Source organism: Berghia stephanieae, chromosome 5, assembly GCF_034508935.2.
Source record: "Berghia stephanieae isolate SIO BIC M18660-M18661 chromosome 5, UCSD_Bste_1.3, whole genome shotgun sequence".
NCBI lineage: Eukaryota > Metazoa > Mollusca > Gastropoda > Nudibranchia > Aeolidiidae > Berghia > Berghia stephanieae.
Genome location: NC_088364.1, coordinates 35,524,299 through 35,546,763, shown reverse-complemented (window position 1 = coordinate 35,546,763; position 22,465 = coordinate 35,524,299). Strand labels below are relative to the sequence as shown.

General features: G+C 35.6%; 1 protein-coding gene across 4 annotated transcripts in view; it reads left to right on the top strand.

Moving 5' to 3' along the window:
• Positions 1 to 10,036: 10,036 nt before the first annotated feature.
• LOC144972818 (uncharacterized) overlaps positions 10,037 to 22,465 on the top strand; it is a 42,139-nt gene continuing 29,710 nt past the window's right edge. For 2 of the 4 annotated variants that reach the window (XM_078914491.1, XM_078914490.1), the window contains exons 1-7: positions 10,037 to 10,133; positions 13,459 to 14,248; positions 14,650 to 14,758; positions 18,775 to 18,887; positions 19,120 to 19,201; positions 19,918 to 20,056; positions 20,510 to 20,631. In XM_078914491.1, the coding sequence (XP_078770617.1) occupies positions 13,673 to 14,248; positions 14,650 to 14,758; positions 18,775 to 18,887; positions 19,120 to 19,201; positions 19,918 to 20,056; positions 20,510 to 20,631 (1,141 nt within the window). In that variant the 5' untranslated portion in view covers positions 10,037 to 10,133; positions 13,459 to 13,672. Of the gene's footprint in view, positions 10,134 to 13,458; positions 14,249 to 14,649; positions 14,759 to 18,774; positions 18,888 to 19,119; positions 19,202 to 19,917; positions 20,057 to 20,509; positions 21,436 to 22,465 lie in introns of all 4 variants that reach the window. The other 2 variants (XM_078914489.1, XM_078914488.1) reach the window with 1 other exon arrangement.

The window sequence follows — 22,465 nt, the reverse complement described above, 5'->3', positions numbered from 1 at the left end:
AGTGAGCTCTGAGTAGATTAAATGGGAGAGAGCGATTTTGATCACTATCATAGTTTATATGTGTTTCTCTCGGGAGTTGGAGACTCACAAGGAACCAACAATATTCCAGGACTTGGGCTAGCCTGGTTTACTATAGACCAATCGTGTTCTGTGTGTCATAACTATTAGCGTCTGTAATCTTGTGAATTCCCAAATAGGTCAGTTATGTGTGCCCATCTCGCCTAGCACCTAGGTGAGAATTGAAGCAGTTTCAATGCGGTGTCAACTCCGTGGTTATAACACATGGCCTTTTTTAATTGTGCCTAGGGCGATAACGATTAACACATGGCGACGGTGTGATAGTAGGTATTGAGAATATGTATTGATTTATCTACAATCCCGGGAAAGTTGAGAGCGATTTGAAATCTATCACGACAGGGGTGACAATGGTTATGACGAGTGTGACGACGACGAAATTTCTGATGATCTTGGAAATGATGAGGATGACGACGACAACGACGTTGATGATGATGATGATGATGATGATGATGATGATGATGATGATGATGATGATGATGATGATGATGATGATGATGATGGTGCACAGTATTTCTAGATAGGCAACATTTATCCTCCTCTCCTCCTCCTCTTTCTCTTCCACTTAATGCAACAGGCTATTGCAAGGAGCAATATGCAACGGTTGGGACATCTCATTCTATATCTAAAAGTATCATATTACCCACTATTGTTGTTTGGTCTAGACCACATGATGTTATTACAAGAAGTTACTTGGTTTGGTTTTCTCCCTCCTCTTTCCTCCCCCAGCCTATCCCCAGCATCGCTGTCTGATTTCTTTATTTCGACCGACTGTACGAATTTCATACTAGGTGGGCAAACACAGAACTGCCCACCTTGGTTTAGCTTATTTATTCTTATCTTATTGAGGTACTGTGGTAACAAGGGAAAAATGGCTGATTTTGTTTTGTAACAGTGTTTCTTGGTGTGATAACCTGTGTTAGTTTGACTGTACAAGAATACCGCTAAATGCCACATAGAACGTGATGAAGAAATACAAATGGGTTTCGAGACTAAAGTAATATAATAAATTAATCATTAAAAAAAACAACAACAACAGTACGACAACAATGATTGTATGAATAAGTAAATAAATGACATTAATACTGCGATTTTTCTAAAGACATGTTTTGCTTAAGTATCAATAGAAGCTAAGGTGATATTTAAATCCTATTTCGTTTACCAATAGTATTATAGAGATTTATAGGTACCGAGTGTAAGGTGGGCAGAATTGAATTGTTTGCATTTTCCCAACCTAGCACATAGAACGTGACGAAGAAATACAAATGGGTTTCGAGACTAAAAGTAATATAATAAATTTACCATTAAAAAAACAACAGCACGACAACAATGAATATATCAATAAGTCAATAAATGACATTAATACCATACTGTGATTTTTCTATAGATATGATTTGCTTAATAGTATCAGTATAAGATAAAGTGATATTTAAATCATTATTCGTTTACCAATAGTCTAATAGAGATTTGTAGGTACCGAGTGTAAGGTGGGCAGAATGGAATTGTTTCCATTTTCCCCAACCTAGACAACGGCTAGACATAAGGTCGCAAAGCCAAGACGATGACGACGATGTGGGCGTTCGATAGGTGGTTCATCAATTAGCAGGAGCGTGTCCTGTACATTGTGGAGTGCGCGATTATTCACGATACATCTGAAACATCGAAATTAACCTTAGCACGAAGAATCAAGTTAAAGTTTTATCAGCTAAATTTCACTTGAGTAAATTAAGTGTTCTTCAGATGCGGTAAATCATCTTGAAACTTGAAAATAACAGGTTGGGCTGTGGCCACCCTGCCCACTATTACCAACCGCCACTGAAAACTAATGGCCGTCCGGCGCAGAACGAGGAGCTTTCGGAAGGCGACGACTTCTGGAAAGCTTCGTGCAGGTCTGAGGGCCTCCGGATGGCTTGAGAATGCGTTAGGTGACCTCCGGACGGCTCTTGAAAATAACAGGTTGGGCTGTGCCCACGCTGTCAACTATTACAACCGCCACTGAATACTAATTGCCGTCCGGAGCCGTCCGGCGTAATTTGAGGAGCTCTTGGAAGGCAGAAGACTTCTGGAAAGGTTCGTACAGGTCTGAGGGCTTCCGGATGGCTTGAAAATGCTTTAGATGACCTCAGGACGGCTCCGGACGGTAGATTTTGTGAGAGACCCTAAACTGTCGTGTTCACTTTAGTTTGTCTCGTGCGAGGTGTGATGTGTGTCGCATTCTACGTGCTGTGTGCCTTGTGTAGTTATAAGAGGGATGGCCTTCTAATGGCTTGTATCTGAGAATTTGTCATGCTGACAATATGATGATGAAGAAGAAATTGATGAGAGATATCTGGGACGAATTACAAGGAAACCTGCGGAGAAAATGTGCCCAAGGACGTCTGTTCACCGTTGACGAGCAGCTTAAGCCGTGGACAGGACAATGCACCTCCTTTCAGTACATCAAATCTAAACCTAATAAACATGGGGTTCCTGTTTTTTTTTTGTTTTTTTTTTTTTTTTTTTTGGGGGGGGGGAGGTTTATTTATTTATTTATTTATTTTACTGTGAATGTGACTCGGACAACGTTGTGAACTCTACTAGGGGAAGGGGGTCCTCAGAAACCAATGTTGAACGGCACACTGCTGACCCGGGCCCTTATATGAAATGAGAAGAAACCTAACACAGGACAATTTTTTCACCGACCTCGAACTGACAGCACATCTGCTATCCAACAACAACACCCTGGTCAGAATTTTTTTTCCCCTCTCTTTTAGTATTCCCCCTAAGTTCCAGCAAGGACAGGGTATTTCAAAAGGCGAGTCATTTTTTGTCGTCAAAAATGAATTCACTCTTTATTTGATAAAAGTCCAGTCACAAAAATAAATAAATAAATAAAATAAAGAAAAGAAAAAGACAACCAAAACATGTACTCCTAAGCCAACGCACCACGACGCATCTCGGGGTAATATAAGATCCATGTATTTGAGTAATAAATAATAACGTGAAGTTGAATGTAAGCTTCAATTTAATTACAAAAACAGATCAAATGAACGTTTCGGGTTCCCCTTTATCAACAAAACAGGATGATTGAAACACCACAGATGAATGAGATGATGTGGTAGTGGCGTAGTATTTGAGTAAAGAAAGCCAGATCTTGATGCTTCTACAATTCCACAAAGGGAAGGGTCGACATGATGGTCAGGATGTGTCATTCCCTTACAGCAGAACGGAGGATCACCAGGTGGCCATTGCTTTTATTTTTAAGGGGGGGGGGGGGGGGGGGGGGGAGGAGGATCTTCCATCATCACTACCACTAATACTAGAACCACCACCTCATCATCATCACTATGACTGCTACAACCACCACCAACACGTCACCATCACTACCACTACTATTGCAACCACCATCGCCTATTCATCATCAATACCTCTACTACCACAACCACCAAAACCACATCATCATCACTACCACTTCTTGATGAGTAAATTATTCGTTATATTTTTTAATTCCATTTTGTTGAATGTCAATTTCATTTTGTAAAACTTGCATAGTTAGTGTGTGTGACTGTTGTGTGTGTTTGGCTCGGTGTGAGCGTGTTTATGGTCTGATAAGTTATAATTGTAAAGCGCCTTGAGGCTTCGGCACATAGCGCTATAGAAGAATACTTATTATTATTATGATTATATTATTATTATTATTATTATTATTATTATTATTATTATTATTATTATTATTATTATTATTATTATTATTACCACTACTACCACAACCACCAACACCACATCATTCTCACTATCACTACTACTACAACCACCACCACATCATCATCACTACCACTACTACTGCAACCACCACTGCCACAACATCATTACTACCACTGCTACTACAACCACCACAATCACATCATCAAACTACCACTAATACTACAACCACCAGCCACCACCACCACATTATCATCACTACCACTACTACTACAACTACCACCACACTATCATCATCATCACCACCACTACTACTATAACCACCACCACCACCACATCATCATTACCACTACTTCTAATACAACCACCACCACCACCACCATCACCACCACATCATCATCATTAGCACTACTTCTACAATCACGATCACCTCCACATCATCACTACCACTACTACTATACTACGACCACAACACATCATCATCACGCCACTACTACTACAACCACCACCGCAACATCACCGTCACTACCACTACTACAACCACCACCACCAGCACTACACCATCATCACTACCACTACTACGACTACAACCACCGCCACCATATCATCATCACTACCGCTACGACTACAACTACAAACACCACCTACACCAAATCATCATCACTACCAGTACTAATACAATCATCAACGCTTACATCACCCTCTCTACCACCAGTTCTACAATCACTACCATTAGGTTTTGGAGCTTTACTTCTTCTTCTTCTTCTTCCAGTGTCATCTCATGGGTTGAGGTCGACTTGAAATGACACGCCAATCTTCCCTGTTGACAGCTTGCTGACTGCATTCGGCTGCCGACAATCCTGTCCATGTCCTCACATCATCTATCCAAGTTCTTGCTGGCCTGCCTCTTCCTCTTTTCCCCTCAACTCTACCCTCAAGAATGTCCTTGTTGACAGTTTGATGGCGTCTTAGGTGTCCAAAATACTTAAGTTTTCTTGTTTTTATTACTTTCATTAGGGTCGGTCTGATATCAAGGATGTCACAGACTTCTTGATTTGTTTTCTTTTCTTTCCAACTGATTTTTCCAAGGCGACGGAAAGTCCACATTTCAAAGGCCTCAATTCTTTTCTCTATTTGTTTGTTCAAGGTCCATGTTTCTGAGCCGTAGAGAAGTGTTGAGTGGACATAACATTTGAGTATTCTTATTCTCGTTTCCATCTGCGTTTGTTGCGAAGTTAAAATGTTATTCAGTTGACTGAACCTCGACTTAGCTATAGCAATCCTGTTTTTCACTTCCAGCTCATTCTTTCCGTTGTTGGTCATTGTCTGTCCAAGATATTTAAAAGAATCTACTTGTTCGATGTTTTGATTATTAATTTGGACTTTTGCGCTTTTTTCAGGCTTCTTTGACATGACCATTACCTTCGTATTTTGAACATTCATCTCTAGACCCTTTGCTGTACTGTTCAGGTTTATTTGATTTGCAAGGATCTGTAGATTTGTCTCGTTCGATGCCAACAATACTGTATCATCTGCATATCTCAGATTATTTATCCTCCCACCTCCAATAACAATACCTGGAATGTGCTCGGTTTTACGGAAGATAAACTCTGTGTACAGGTTAAATAGATATGGAGAGAGGATACATCCTTGACGAACTCCTCTTTTAATTGGCGTGAAAGGTGACAGATCGCCCTGAATCCTGATGGCTGCTTTTTGATGCCAATATAGATTTTGGTTTAGCCGTATACTTTTGCCATCAATGCCTGCCTTTTCCAGACATGTCATTAATTCTCCATGCTGTACCCTATCAAATGCTTTTGCGTAATCGATAAAGCATGCATAGATTTCTTTTTGATGATCAAGGTATTTTTGTGTTATATTATTTAAACAGAAAATTGCTTCTCTTGTCCCATTATTTTTTCTAAAGCCAAACTGTACATCGCCAACTTCATTATCGATGGCAGACCTGATTCTTTCTAGGATGATCTTCAATAATAATTTAGTTACATGGGGCATCAGACTTATTGTGCGGAAATCACTGCAAGTTGTCGCCTTTGGTTTTTTCGGTAGGGTGATGTAAACCGATTTGGCAAGTTCGTCTGGAATATAGCCTGTATTGTAAACACTATTAAAGAGATCTGTTAGTTTCACAATTGAGAATTCTTTCAAAATTTTTAGCATTTCTGTTACAATGCCATCTTCACCCTCAGCCTTGCCATCTTTCATATTTTTCAATGCATTTTCTATCTCACATGCGAGTATTGGAGGACCTTCAGTGTTGCTTGGCAAAGGTATTTGGGGCCTGTCATCATCAAATAACTCGCCAATGTATTGACACCATCTTTCCTTTATATCCTCTTTCTCAAATAATATTTTACCATTCTTGTCTTTAATACAGTTATTGTTGTTAGTGGTGCGTTTTTTGCCCGAAATTTGTCTTATTTCCTCGTGGGCTGCTTTTCCATCTAGGCCAAATATTTCGATCATCCTGCATTTGTGGTTAAGCCAATTTTCTTTTGCTATGCGACATTTGTGTTGGATTTTCTTATTCAGCGCTTCATACTCTGGTTTGTTCTTCATTTGTTTACGTTCTGACATGAGATCCAAAATTTCTGGTGTCATCCATTGCTTTCTTGTTCTTTTCTCCTTCTATGGAATATCCTTATTACCGAATTTTATGCTGTCTTTGAATATGTTCCATTTTATATCAATTTCTTCAATTGCATTTGCTTGTGAGAATTGTTCTTGTGATTCAATAAGTAGTTCATCATATCTGTTCGAAACAGAGACATTATATTTCTCTTGCAATTCTGATGACCATTTTAGACGATCTATGTCCAATTTTTCTAATAACTTTGGTTTTTTAATTTTCTTTAGCTTTAACGTTAGCTTTGCAATAAGTGGGTTATGGTCAGAATTGATATCAGCTCCCGGGTATGTTTGGCATGATTTTACACTGTTGCGAAACCTTTTCCTGATCATAATGTAATCTATTTGATTTCTACACCAGTCCCCTGGGCTTTTCCATGTGAATAATTTTCTCTTTGGTTTCTGGAAAAAGGTGTTGGTAACAATCAGCTCATTTTCAATGCAGAATTGAACTAGTCTGTCTCCGCGCTCATTTCTAACCCCAAGTCCATATTGGCCAACCACGTCACTCTCCTTCCCGTTCCCAATTTTAGCATTTAGGTCACCCATGACAATTAACACATCCGTTGATTTTACGTGTTTCAACATTACTTTGTAATTCTTCGTAGTATATTTCAATGTCCTCATCCGAATAATCACTTGTGGGTGCATATTCTGGATGATTGACATGTCAATAGGTTTGGCTCTCAATTTTATCATCATGTTTCTGGAACTTACAGCATATATACCTATAATATATTTGAGAATGTTAGATTTCACCAGCACACCCACACCATGTTGATGTTCACTACCTCCAGAATAGATAAATGTGTGAGTGTCTCTTTTTACAGTACCCTCTTCTGTCCATCTGTGCTCAGACACTCCTAGGATGTCCACCTTCATCTCATCCGTCTCCTTAATCAAGTTGTCCAGTTTACCTAGTGTATATAATGTCCGGACATTCCATGTTCCAATGCGTAGACATTTCCCTGCATATTTCATACATACATTATCAGACTCCAATCCTCCCGCAGGCTTTAGATTGACGTCGTCATCCTCGTTTGTACTACTCCCTGAAGAGATTGTCTCTTCCCTGTTAATATTTACAACAGGTATCACACCCGCAGGGGGCTCAGGGTACCTGTATAACTTCCATAAACTTTACGTGGCATGATTCATTTCAATACAATGGGATAATACATAGTAGGGCCCCAATCCTTTCTACGATGGCCGACCGCAATCATTTAACGTCTTTGACGCGCTCCACGTGTACCATACACCTTGCTGTAACGCCATCAAGTCCATTGTCCATGTTGCTGGATCATCTGCACTCTCCGCCATAACAGTCTTCATGCACATAAAGGAAAGACGACTCCTTACCCTCCGGCAGAGCCTTTGGGTTCCCTCGTATAGTTTAGCCGGTCAGTCAAAACCGTTGCCCGGGTGTGGCCACTGAGTGCACATCAGTTACTTGGAGCCATATACGAGTTAGACACTAGAGGTGGAGACCAAATAAGTTACTAAGCCACTTCTCAGGATCACTAAGAAGCGTGACTGCCTTTCACCGTGAGGTACTACTCCTCCCTCTCATGCCCTACACCCTGAGCTTTACTTCATTTGAAATAAAAAAGGAAATTTTGGGCTATTATTTGGCATGCGTTTACATATCACAATATAGTTCTAATCAGATATCTATTTAGAACTATAAAATATGTAAACACAATGCTAAATACCATACACTTGTATTACTTGTATGCAGAAATTCCTCTTTCGGCATTGAAATTCCCCCGAGTGGTGTCTGAAATTCCCGTGAGCCAAATTTGAAGTTGGCGTCTCTGCAGATTAAAAAAAAAAAGAAAAAAAAAAAAAAAGCATAAATAAATAAATAAAAAAAAAGTAGCCAAACGTTCTTCAGAGTAATAACTTTCTTTTCCTTTTGTAAATTTGGAAAGGATTTTAGTAGTGTGTATTATTTCTTTCAGTTTCAATACTGGCAAAGGTCAATTCTTAGCTTAATTCAGTCCTAGATGTTTTTTTTTTTATCATGTAACTTCCAAGGAAGCTATATTGTCAGATTGTGTTGACTGGACCTTTTACTACTTCCATTGTGCCAATTTCTTAAAAAACACTATTCCTATTTAACTGTAGATAGTAAACTTTCATATTCCTAAATGTTTTAAAATCTCTTACTACCACTTTATTTTACGATGTGTATTTCTGATTGCTTGATGTGTGTAGTTTGATTGAAACCAGCGGCTAAGGTCGATGGTGACAAGTGTGAGCCACAATGTTGCCTTTATGTTCCACGCAACTCTGCGCCTTAAATTGTTTATAAATTTAAAAAGGACACTGATCTTATGAATAAGGCACATGTAATTCCCCATGAAACAAACGGATTGGGTGAGTAGATTTCGTGATTATTGGTTTTCATGTCTTCATCATTTTTCCTCCTCCACCACCATTCTTCTTCTTCTTCTTCTCCTCCTCCTTTTTCTTCTTCTTCTTTCTTTTTCTTCTTCTTTATCTCCTTCTTCTTCTTTTTCTTCTTCTACCACCATACCATCATCATCACTACCACCACTACTACAACCACCACTTCTAATACAACCACTACCACATCATCATCATTAGCACTACTACTACAATCACGACCACCACATCATCGTCACTACCATTACTACTACAACCACAACATCATCACGCCACTACTACTACAACCACCACCACCACAACATCACTGTCACTACCACTACTACAACCTCCTCCTCCTTCTTCTTCTTTCATTTGTGAATGTGTGTGTGAGAGAGAGATTGTGTGTGTGTTTATATGGGTGTGCGAGAGAGAATGTGTGTATGTGTGTGTATGAGAGAGAGATAGATAAAAGAGAGAGAGAGAGAGAGAGAGAGAGAGAGAGAGAGAGAGAGAGAGAGAGAGAGAGAGAGAGAGAGAGAGCTTGCTGCGGTATACAACGATGTGGTGACAGAGAATAGTGCAGTTTGATATTGTTGCTGTTTTTGTCGGTTATAGTAATAATAATAATAATGATGATAATAATAATAATAATAATAATAATAATAATAAATAATAATAATAATAATAATAATAATAATAATAATAATAATAATAATAATAATAATAAGTAAGCCGGGGAATAAAGCAGATATATAATATGTAAATATCTACAGGTGATGTCCCACGTTAATATAATTTCTATTTTATTGTAAATAAGTGAAAAGGTTACCTTTTAGACAAATTTCGTACTATATAGTAAGCACGTGACAAAATTGACCACCCCGCCCCCTTCACTATCTAACTCCATAATAATGTACCTGTCAACAAGGCACATTGGGAACATTGAAAGATTTGGTGCCCCCGTCCACTGATATGTCCACCTTTCGACAGACCAATGAAATAGCAGCACTGTGTGGGACATTTTGTCGAAATCCCCAAAGATCGACCTTTTCACACCCTGTAAGATATATAGTGCAGGAGTGTAAACCGAGAAAGAAGTGAAATGAAAACATTTTTATGTACCAAACCATTTCATCTTAAAGAAAACGTTTATTATCTAATATACCTGGGGCATAATATAAAGATTGGACTTTTTTGTAGCATTTTAACAATTATAGTCCCTCTTATAACTCTCGGAGTGGTATGTAGGCGGCAGCCATGTTTGATACAAGTTTGTCTTGATCGCCATTTCACCGTTGACAAAATTTATCAGTTTTTTGCTGCACCTGCAAATTGTAAGTAACAATTTGTAAAATTATTATTATAGAAAATTCGCTAAATTAACAGCGATAATGAATTTATATACTTGATTAACAATAGAAATCAGCTATAAGAAAAATTGGCCATTTGTTTTGAAAATTTAAGCGCGTACGGCCGCTGCTTTCCACAAGTCCCAATGTTTATATTGCTTTTCATTTTTTTTCGTTTCATTTACAACTCCATGACCATGATTGTCTTCGAGGTTGGTGCATCCGTGAATCTTAATGCTTCCTATATGTATCGAATCATAATTCTGTCACGGAATTATTGATGCGTTGCAAGTTCATGGGTTACATCAATTTCGGGGGTTATGGTAATGTATTGACAGTTGATTGATTGACAATGATGACAATGTCAATGATGATAAATAATAATATCCATAAAGTAAAGTAAAGGCGACCTTCCCTGTGGCTGATGCTGCCATTGTGGATGAAGGCGGAGGCGCTTTTAAACTTGTTTAATCCAATGAAACGAATAAGTATAAGTGGGGACAAGAGTTAAAGATGGAAAAAGTATGATGCATGCTTACTTAGGCCTATTATTATTATAACTTATGATGACTTATCTACCAACTTATACTCATATTACTACAGTTACAGACTAGGGGAGAGGGTGGGGGTTGCTGATGCATCAATAAAATCAGTAATTTATTTCATCAAGGAAGGCCCAGGTATCAATATCAAAGTAGAGAGATTGAGTAGGCAGTTTAGTCTTAGTGAGCAGCAGCAGTGGCAGTCAAATTTTGACCCAACTCGCCCATAGGAAAGTTGTGACTGGAAATTGCCGTTCGCGTTTTGGGGGGTTCAATTAAAGATGCATAACTTCGTTATAAAGAGGAATATCGCAGATATTTTGGTATCATTATTTTCGTCTTTCAATTTCCTTTTAAATGGTGCCAATTAAGGAAAAATCCATTAATAATTCCAGAAGTTATATGAAGTTAAAATTTGGCAATTTTCAAATGCATTTATTTTTTTATTTACCGCGTGTGTTTTTAAAATTTAAACGCTTGTTTTTAGAATAACATCTAAACTTTATTCATGCCAAATTTCAGGGCTCTATATCGATGTGCAGACACCTTTTAACTCTGCGCCGAAATGCCTTGTTTACATTATCTTCTCATCATGGCTGCCGGGCGATATCGATATTTTAAATTTAGTTATGTATTATGTTAAATTTAGTCCATAACATTTTCAGTACTATTATTTACTATGTTTTTATTTTGAATACATACTTTCCAACTTTATTTATAGGCATTTTATAGTTTTTGTTTTAAAAGTTCGTATATTTCTTCTCTTTGTGAAATTCGATATTAATAATATCGATATTTTAAAAATACCAATTGCTTTAATTTAATTTTGTTTTACTTTGCCATCAAGTCATCAAGTTTCTTTCCCATATGTTTAGGTATGTTTATCATTTGTATCCATATTTTAAAGGCCTTAGCCTTAATAATTATTATGGTAAGAAGTTCTATTAGTTTTGACACCCCCATACATTGAGAGAGAAGGGGGGGGGGGGGGAGGGGGATAAAATTATATTAATTGTCAGTTCAAATGATGTAATAGCAATAAACCCAAAGTGGTTCAGCAGAATTTTTTAAAGTATTAAAAGCCAGAACTTTCCTTCTAATTATAATAGGGAATCTGTTTCAATTTATTTAAACTTTTTCAATCTACCATTTTATTTATATGTAATTAAATTGCCATAGGTAAAAATAAACTCATTATGTCATTACACAACATGTTTATATCTTTTCATTTAAATACTCTCAAACCCTTTTTTATTCTCTATGTATTAATTAAAAGAGGGTAATTATTTGCAATTGTTTCAGTGAGATATTGGGGATAAATCCAAAAGTGATAGAGCAAATTCTTTCTTACGTCTGGCAGAGTTTTTGATGATGTAACATTTGCGTCATATTATGTAATAATGTGTTAATTTGAAATGTTTATCTTCCTCTTTATTAATGTAAATGCATTGTCCTCGATAAGACGAACATTTTGGTATACAATATATGATAAGAACTCCATATTGACTGTTTTAACCATTTTTTATTAACATCACGCGTTTTCGGTCACAACTTTGCAATGGTAATTTTGGGGTAAAAATCGGTCTGAAATTTCAGACTTTGAACTGCCGTAACTACATTTCTAATCAAGATAGAAACAAAATTCAAACTGTTTTGTAATCTGTGTTGCCAGCTCTTTCATATGACATTGGTTTCAAGTGTGTGAGGTACATTTAGAATTTCTATTAAACTCCCTAGATTGAGTTTGAGTAGGCACTTGCACATTTTTTTTCAAATTAGAGTAGAGATTATCATGTATGGATATTAATTTAGTGTGTAGTAGAAGAAGTAGAAATAGATAACACTGTGATTATTGCCAGGATTAACGATGAACGGTTATTGCCAGATGCTTTTACTTTTATTAGATCCTCTTTTATTACTTTCAAACATTTATTATTTATCCACATTCCAGAATGTGGAAAGTTTAGTAATGCTCCAGAAATAAGTAAAGTTGATAAAATATCAATAAAAGCATAAAATTAACCAACAATAAATCTGTCAATGGATAGTGGGTTATTATAATATATACACAATATGCGTCGACATTCATGTGTGTTGTCATGGCCGAATGGTTGTAAGTTATCTGCCATAGAAGGAAGAAGGTTGTCGGAATCTAACTGTGTGTTCGAATCCTGGTTCTGCCCTTTTTCTTTTTTCTTTTTTTTTCTTTCTTCAGGGCATTGCCCCATCCACCCCCACCCAATATTTTTCTCTCTCATTTAGTGCAATTCTAGAACTTTTTACTATCCCATTTTCTTCCTTTTTACTGGCGCTGATATGATCTTAATGTGTTGCAATCGCTGTAAAACCCTAAAAAACAAAAACAAATGATAAATTTTCTTCCCTTTTGACTAATTGCCATCTTGGTTTTCTCTAGTAACTCATTTGGTAACTGCGGAATGCTTGTTTAAACTTTTTTTTTTCCTGGTAATTCCCCTATTGTGAAGACCCTTGTTTTTGTTTGTTTTTTTTTCTTTTGATAATCATGTTACAACCTGTCTTAAGTAAGGTGGAAATCGGACGAGGTTTATTATTCAGACTTTTTGAATTTCCGCCTGTTAAGAGCACTGATTATTATTATTATTATTATTATTATTATTATTATTATTATTATTATTATTATTATTATTATTATTATTAACAACCAGATAGTCATATAGATTGTTGTATGGCTTGACTTACTGTTTTTGTTAATATTTATAGATGCCTCTTTTTCTTTTAATTTTCAGGCTAGACAATGTTCTCATTGAATGCAATCCAAAAAGTAGCCCACCCTGAAGAGCTTGGAGCAGACTTCTGTGATGAATCATCTGCCCTTGCTGCTTTCATGCATATGATGCAACAAGATCCTGGCAATTTCTAGTTTTGATCAACTTTCCTTATCTAAGTTTGTAAGATAGAAAATATACCCCTTCTCCCCCATCTCCACCTTAAAAAAAAGACATGGTGAAAGGAGCAGATATCCGTGCAAATCCCACATATGTGGAGTGGATTTTAGCTGCGGTAAGAAAGATCAAACATCAGAAACAGAAGCCAAGTAAAGAGAGAATTCTCTCTGCCATTCGACAAAACCATCAGGTCTCTGAAGAGTCTATTGAAGAGCAACTGGAGTTAGCTGTTAAGGATGGATCAATTCTTCGAGTTGATAACAATGGCTTTACGTATAAAGACCCTGCTTCTGTAGTTTTCACAAAATCCAAGGAAAAGTCACTTGATCCTAGTAAAAAGCCAGAACTTGCTAAAGCCATTTTACAGTGTCTAAATGACCCAAATGCTGTGAAAGGTTTGATGTTGAAATCTATTGAAAAGTACATTTCATCTAATTATCATGTAAAAGGAAAAGAAGGAGGTAAACTAATCGGACAAGTTCGCATCTGTGTGAAGAAACTCATACAAAAGGGACAGTTACAGCAAAGTGGGAAATTGATAAAAGTTGCCTCGGATGATGATGCCAACTCTTCTCATATTGACTTAGAAGCAGCTAATCTTGAAGTTGTACTCCCATTTGAGAGAAATAAGGTATGTCAAACTAATGAAAATGTTAAAAAGTCTCAATTTTTTATAGACTTTTCTAGACTGGTATGCCCTTCGTGGTCAAGATTGTGGCTGCCTTTTATTTTTAATTTGTACCAGTTGTCCAATATTGTTATTGCCTAAACTCTTGAAATAGTCAATTCACCTTTCACAAACCAAAAAAAAAAGAAAAAAGGCAAAGTATTGTGGATGTTCATATAACCGTACTGAATTCTGCTCTTAGAAAATTCCCTATATTTAGGAAACTATTTTTGATATTAGAAAAAAAATAAAATTCTGTTGTGTAACATGCTCTATAATTTTAATGAGTTATGTAGTTAAGTGGAAATGTGTTTGATTTTTCACATCAGTTTTTATATTTTCCTCTCTCCCCTGCCCTCATTTAGAAAATAGCCAACCCTCTCCCCCTTTGCAGTTTCTGTTTGGAAACTTCAGACCAAAATCGTAAGGGTGAATATGAGGAACTTGTCTCGTGCGCTGACTGTGGAAACAGTGGTAAGTGATTTGATACTGACCATTAATGTATGATTCATACAATTTAGGCAACATCAGACTCGTCACTTTTCATCTATTGCTCCTGTGATGTGTTTACCTATTAACTTATCAGTGGCACATATGGCCTCCTGCAATTTCCATTCCCTCGTGTTGACAGCTGTGATTTCTGACCCATGGGTGAAAGTTCGTTAGCCTGTACTGTTTTTGCTGGTATTTTGGTTATAATTATCCCCTGTTGGCATTTTGAATCTTATTGTTTGGTCCTTTAAGATTAATGTGGCATAGTACTTATTTAAAAATAGCATCTCTTTCACGCAAACTGGCTTTGCAGATCTGTCATTTTGACAAATTTATTGATAATTTAATGTTGCAGGAAAATTTGAACACGACATTTATTACTTTAGTTGGTTACAGTGGTGCCAACCTTACGTAAAAAATGCGTATTTTTATGATTTTTCATTTCATTGTACACATTTTGCTGAGGATTGTACACATAATTACATTTCTCAGGCCTGTAAATCTTCCGACAATTGTCGGATTTCTGACAGTACGATTTTGATCGATATGTTCTTTTAAGTGCTGACATTTAAAAAAAAATTAATTAAAAAGAAAATTCATAACGTCAAAAAGCAGAACCAACAATAAAGAAAATTAAAGAGTTTTATTTCGTGCCTCGAAAAAATCTATTTTTTATTCCTTTTCGAACAGCGACTTAAGAAATAAACCAAGACAAATGAAACTTTTTATTTGTCGCGTCTAAGATGAAACAAAACTAGACCGTCTTAGTCAGCTAGGCATATTATCATTCCACCTACATGGCCAACTAGCATGCACAACGTGTCGGACTGGGTCATTTCTCTATTTTGTTACCGACACACCCGTATTTCTCCGGCTGTCTCTTTTCCTTCCAATGGTTTCTTGACATGTAATATCTGTGTTGTGCTTATTAATTAATCCATATTTTTGAACTATTGGTCTATTTTCATAAATTTCCAACAATTTTTTCACCAACCATTTACAGGCCTGAATTCTATTATTTAAGCATTTTTTAGCATTCATACACTTTTTTGGTGTACTTAAACATTTTCTTGACCCAGGAGTTCATGAAGTGAGTTCAATATAATATTATCTGGCTGGGTCGTATCAGATTTATGTACATGAATCTGGAATTGATACTATAGTCTATAAAGTGTAAGCTTATTCATTAATTTAAATATTGATTATATTATTACTAGTATGGTCTAATTGACCATTATAAGATTTATTGCTAATTGATTGTCATTTTTGCAGAATTGTACACAGTTTTTCAAAATTTTACTCATTTTGGTTCTCCATTGTACACATTTACATGGGCGAGGGTTGACAGCACTGTGGTTATACCTCTTGGGTCACTAATGTTTTGATTTGTTTTTTAAATTTCCATATAATTTTGTATCAAACCATATTTTACACTGGATATTCTCAGATCATATTAACAGACCTGTAAATCTTCCGTCAATTGTCGGATTTCCGACAGTACGATTTTAATCTATAAGTGCTAAAAAATAAAAAATAAAAGATACTAGTAAAAATAAAATTCGTAACGCCAAAGAACAGAACCAATAAAAAAGAAAATAAAAGACTTATTTCGTTCCTCGAAAAAATTAGATTTTATTCCGTTTCAAATGCCGACTTAAAAAAAAACAACTTTTTATTTGTCGCATCAAAGACAAAACATGCCGTCTATCAGTTAGCTATAATATTATCATGCCACCTGCACTCTCCGCTAGACGTTTATGTATTCACTGCTTGGCTCCTGTGCCACAGCCAGCGAGAGAGAGTTCGCGCGAGTCGTCTTCACACACACATAGTCAGTAAATAACGCACACACAGAGTGTGTTGAACCGGACCGGAGGGTTTCTCTCTATTTTGCTACCGACACACATGCATATCTCGGGTTCTTATTTATCAGTCTCTATATTTCTTTGGTTCCGTCCCGATGTGAGACGGAAAAAAAAAAATAATGCAAAATAATTATTTTTCTTTAAAATATATATTCTTCTTCGAAAGCTCTCACATCACCGCACCACCTCCTCCTCCTCTTCTTCTTCTTCTTCTTCTTCTTCTTCTTCTTCTTCTTCTTCTTCTTCTTCTTCTTCTTCTTCTTCTTCTTCTTCTTCTTCTTCTTCTTCTTCTTCTTTAAGAATTAATCCAAATGAACGAAAGAATCAGCGTAAACATTTAACACAAACAGGAGCGAAGATGCGCAGCTTTCTGTGTCGAGCACTAGACGTCTAGATACACATCCTTCAAAAGGGTAGGAATTGTTCTCTTCCTTTCATTTTACAACTAACTCAGACCTGGGACCTCAAATAATTGGGATTTTTTTTTTTTGATACCATAAAATAAGGACCTCGTTATAAATAAGTAGGGGAAAGTGACATGATTTGACTAGTCAATTGACGTGTGATATCTGTGTTGTGTCCATATTTTTGTCCGGTTGTGTCTATTTTCGCGTGTTCAAAAAGTTCCGACAATTTTTTCACCAACCATTTACAGGCCTGTATTAAACTTTCTTTGTGTGTTATATGAATGAAGCTCAATGTATAATTATTTGATTAAATATTTTTTTTAATGACACATTCAACCAGCAAGTGTTGACCTGTTTTGAAAACAATTAAGTATGAAAATTTTTGTTACGGAAATAAGTTGCTTTATGCAAAAGAAAAGAAGAAAAAATGTGACAGTAAACTTTACTTCTTAAGTCCTTTATGTGTAAAATTTTACTGCGTTTTTGGTAATTAATTTCCGAGCCCTGTGTTAGGTGGCTTGCAAAAATATTGAATTACATACTATCTCTTAATATATAGGACAAACCATATATGAAATTAAAGATAATAAAAAGACCTATAATTTGATCCATTGTATTTGTATGTTATTATATATTGGTATATCTGATAGATCAGTACATAAGAGTGAATGGACTTTATTTAGCAAGTAGTACTGGATGATGGTAAAGTCCAACCAGATTTACAGAATTTACATCCGATGATTGGGCTGTCTGAACCTATAATAGAAGTTTATAGCTTTAGTTTAATGAAATATTGTTCAAGTTTAGAAACTTTAAATATTGGTTGTTCCCTTTATGGTAGTGGAAAGAAAAGCTGATCCTCATTTAAAGAAAAAATGTTTTAAGATTTATATAGTGACAGGTCTGATCATATTGTAAGATGAAGAGATATATTAAGTAAATTCTATTTTAAATCAGATTTCTTTATAAATTTTAAAATAATGATGGTTATAATGGTTGTTATGATATGGTGATATGGTAATGCTAATAATAATAATAAACAATAATAACAATAATAATTGTTGCATAAGTTCAAATGCATTCTTTTGTGTTTTAGTATTCGGGTGCCTATTAAGATTTTCAGTGGTTTTCAAAGTTTTGAATTGATATCTATGTGTTATAATAGAAAGGGCATTCTTTTGTAGGCTTACTTGTGCTATAAGTTACTGGTAAGATTACTTACAATCAAGCAAATATAAATCAACAAAAGCATAAAATATTTAGAGGATTGGGATCAATAATTTGTAATGACTGTTGAAGTAGATCTTTTTCAAATGATGTTTTGATGTATGGCTGGTTGCAACAAGGGACAATAATTATTTTATTATATATTTAGGGTGATGAAATGATGTGACCAAAACAAATTTTTGTCTTCAAAAGCAATTTCTACCAATTTATTCTTTGATGTTTTGTTTTGTTGCTGAAGTATATATTATTGCTTTTGTTTATCTTGTTTCATTAGTGGTGGGGATAATACTGCTTTACACACACACGCGTGCACACATGTTTGGACTGTACCTTAAAGATCAAGATCATGTGTCACTTTTATTGTTGTTGAACTGAAAACATACCTGTTTACATTTTTTTTTTGAAGGCTATTGTATTTTTGACAAATATTTATTAAACTTGTAAGACCAAGCATGTAAGATTTTTATAGTAATTTAAATTGTGCAAAATTTGCTTTCAGGACACCCATCATGTTTGAAATTTTCTGAAAATCTCACTGCCAGGGTAAGGCGTCTTAGATGGCAATGCATCAATTGCAAGAAATGTTCATTTTGTGGTAAATCAGGAAAAGAGGTAAGAAATATACTGAGACAGTGGTTTCGATCATATCAGATCAAGAGATAATGATCATAAGATTTATTTTTGATTGTGAGGTACTATTTCCTTTTTTTGAGCCAGAACCTGGTAATTTAATTTTTTAAAGAAGTAACATGGCAACTTTTCTTCTCATTAGTTATTTAATCATGTTTACATTCATTAGTGATTTCCTGCATCGTTATTCCTTCCCTTTTTTCCCCCCTAACAGGATGACATGCTATTCTGTGATTTTTGTGATCGAGGCTTCCACATGCTTTGCTGTGATCCTCCCATTACAAAGCCACCTAAAGGTAAATACCAATTTCTAATGTATCTAATGTCCAACTTTGTCTCTGATCATTATATTATTATTACCACTTTGATAGCTTAGTGTCTCATTTTTCATTAGTGTTTTAAACTTGACAAATTTTCTTAGTTGGTACTTTGTCCACATTATATTTTTTGGACTTGTAAGAGCTATTTTTGCTTTCTTTTTTGGGTGTTGATGGAAACAAGATCCTCCCATTTTTCAAAGTAGTTTGAGAAGTACCTTTTGGTGTCTCACCTTGCAAGACAACCTCAGCCATCTTGTGTTTACTTGCCAGGTTTCATTAGGTCTTGGGAAAAGTTTTAGTAGTAAAGATGTGAAAGTTTGGGAAATCTTCATTTATATATTCCATAGAGTTTGAAAGGTTTTTAATTTTAATTAATTTTTAATAGTTTTGTCCTTACACTTTTGTATTTTTCATGGGCGTGGAAAGGGAGGAGGGGTTGAAAGTGGAATGTTTCTTTTCTTCCATGTCTTGGAGAAAGGTGTTTCTCTTTCCCCCTCCCTACTCATGTGAAGGATGTTTTTTTCTTTTCTATTTTTTCTATTCTTTTTTTTTTTCCTTGTTCTTTTTCTCTCGTAGATATACATGCATAAATAACTATCTATTATAAATCATTACATACTTAACAGGTGATTGGTTTTTCTCTCGTAGATATACACGCATAAATCTATTATAAATCATTACATTCTTAACAGGTGATTGGAAATGCAATTTGTGCGATCCAGAACGGGGTTCAGGGAAAGGAAGAGAATTCCTTGAGGCTGCAATGAACTATTCTTCAAAAGTTAAATCACAAATGAAGGCAACCTCAAATCAGAAGTTAAAGAAAGCAAAGTGAGTTTTTCTGTTATTTTGATTTGAGCCTGAACTTTGATTATATATAGTCATCAGATTGATCCAAGTTCACACTTTTTGATTTTATGAAGTTTAATTAATTATTATCCCCTCTTCTCAAACTGTAGGTCTATGTCCTTATATTTTTCATTTATCATTTGTTACCCACAGTATCAAAGCAGTATTATGCCCAGATGAACTAGGTTTATGATATTGAATTTATAGCCACAAATAGGAAAGTTGGGATTGATTTTTGTGTAATGAAATTTCTTACACTGCAAAAAATTCTGACTTTTTTTCCTTATTATTCCAATTCTAATTTCACTTTTCAGGGTCACATTTGATTTTATTGAATCAGAAAATAGCATCAATTTAATTCACATATTCATATCTACTTGTATTTCCCTTGCATTGAAGCTAAATTTAAAATTTTCAATTTTCCTTCATAACCAGATTATTTCAAGCCAAGCGAAAAACAATTAACTTGAAACATCGCAAAGCAAACAGAAAGAAGGCTCGGCACATTCATGATGAAAATGAAGAGGTGGAAAAAGATGACAGCGATGAAGTTCTTAGTGAGTTTAGCGCTTTAAATGGAAGTAACTTAGAAGCTCTCACTGTGTTGCCTGAAACTAAAAACTTAGTAGATGGTTTGTCTCGCTTTTTTACACCAACCAACAAACGCTCATCAAGGGTTTCACTTAGCACCACACTTCTGCCTCTTGCAGATTTATCAGCTTCTGATAATGAAAGCGTGGTCGTAGATACAAAAAAGAAAAAGACTGAAAAAATATCTAGTAGTACTCAAAGTAAAAGTCAGAAGGCAGCATCGAGACTAATCAAGAGATCAAAGTTGGTGCAGGCTAGTAAAGGGAAAAAGAAAAGTGGTGGCCCTCCTTTAAGTGGTCAGCTGCGTGGTTTATTTGATGGGCTCTCTGAGTTTTTTAATGCAACGGGTGAAAGGAAAAGGACTCTTCCAGTTTATAATACTACCAAACGAAGAAAAAGAACATTACTGTGTGATGATGAAAGTGATAGTGTATCTAAAGATTCTTCATGTTCTGAATCCCATTTTGAAATCAATGATGATCAAAACATCTGTGATAAAAGTTCTAATTTGAATGTGCATAAAATTGATAGAAATGACTGTGATCATCTGAGAAAGAGCTTTTTATCACTTCCTCGGCATACTTTTCTGAGGTGGTGGGATGAAAAGGACAAATTAACCCTCATGACTTTGGATGAGTTTCGACAGGTGGGCTCCAGGCCTATTCAGACTGCCAATCTTTGGGCCCACAGGCGTGGACAAGTGTTCATCCGTCGTGGAACAGATTACTGGCGAGGCAGAGGCTGGGGCAAAGTCCACAGCATTGAAAGGGGTAAGATTTTGTCCCCCCGTTAGAATCGTCTCTTCATTCCATGGTCTTTCCCACGTGTGCGCCAAATGACTGCAAGTAGTGTGAGAGTGGTGATGATTGTTGTTTTGTTAGGGAGGCTTAAGTGTCTATACTCATGATTCATTGTTCATTTCTCTTCCCCTCATTTCTCACATGATGCTCATGTTACCATTCATTGATGCTCAGAACCAGTGTCTATCTTTCCTCTCATCCATTCTTAGAATTTTCTTTAGTCACTTCTCGTTATTGTGGTGAAGGGAATATTTCGGAGACCAGCACAGTGATATTTGCTTAAGTTATTCTATTCAGTAAGGAATGAAGGCTAGAATATTCGGCTCATACCCTTGATGTAGCTTTTGTTGGAATAATATTATGTTGTTTGTTTTTGAATTGCTCTGCTTTAAGGTATGTTTTTTTGTTTATTTTTTGTTTAATTTTGGTTTTTGTTTTTGAGTTGATTTTTAATATTTTTCTCAATTCTCCTTTTTCATTTTGCTTTTGATGATTGTTTTCACATATCGTTATTGCCACTAATGCTGAAAATCATGTGCTTCAAGTTTGCTTTTGAGGTCTGTTTTTTAAAATTTGTGACTGCATTTTCTCTTTTCATTGTTCCCTTCCCAAACATCAGAAATTATGTAACATCATGTAACTTCAATTATTTTTATATTACTTTATCTTCATCATTAATGGAAAAGAATATTTTATGGATCTGAATTTATCATTATGGAATTTCATGACCCATCAGATGTAGTGAAGAATTTTGAATTACTTTGGCATTACTTGAAATGCTGAAACAAAGCAAGTAAATATTTGTTCAATCAATAATTTAAGGCTTTAAGAGGCCACATTTCCAGTTTTTATACTACATTATAATTTATGCTGAATTCATTTAATTTTTAATGTTTAAGTGCAGATTGCTATTATCTGACAAGATTGTTTTTCAAACTTAAAAGTTATTAGCTTAACATTTCTGTGATACTTTTTTAAGATGTCTGAGAATGGAAACAAC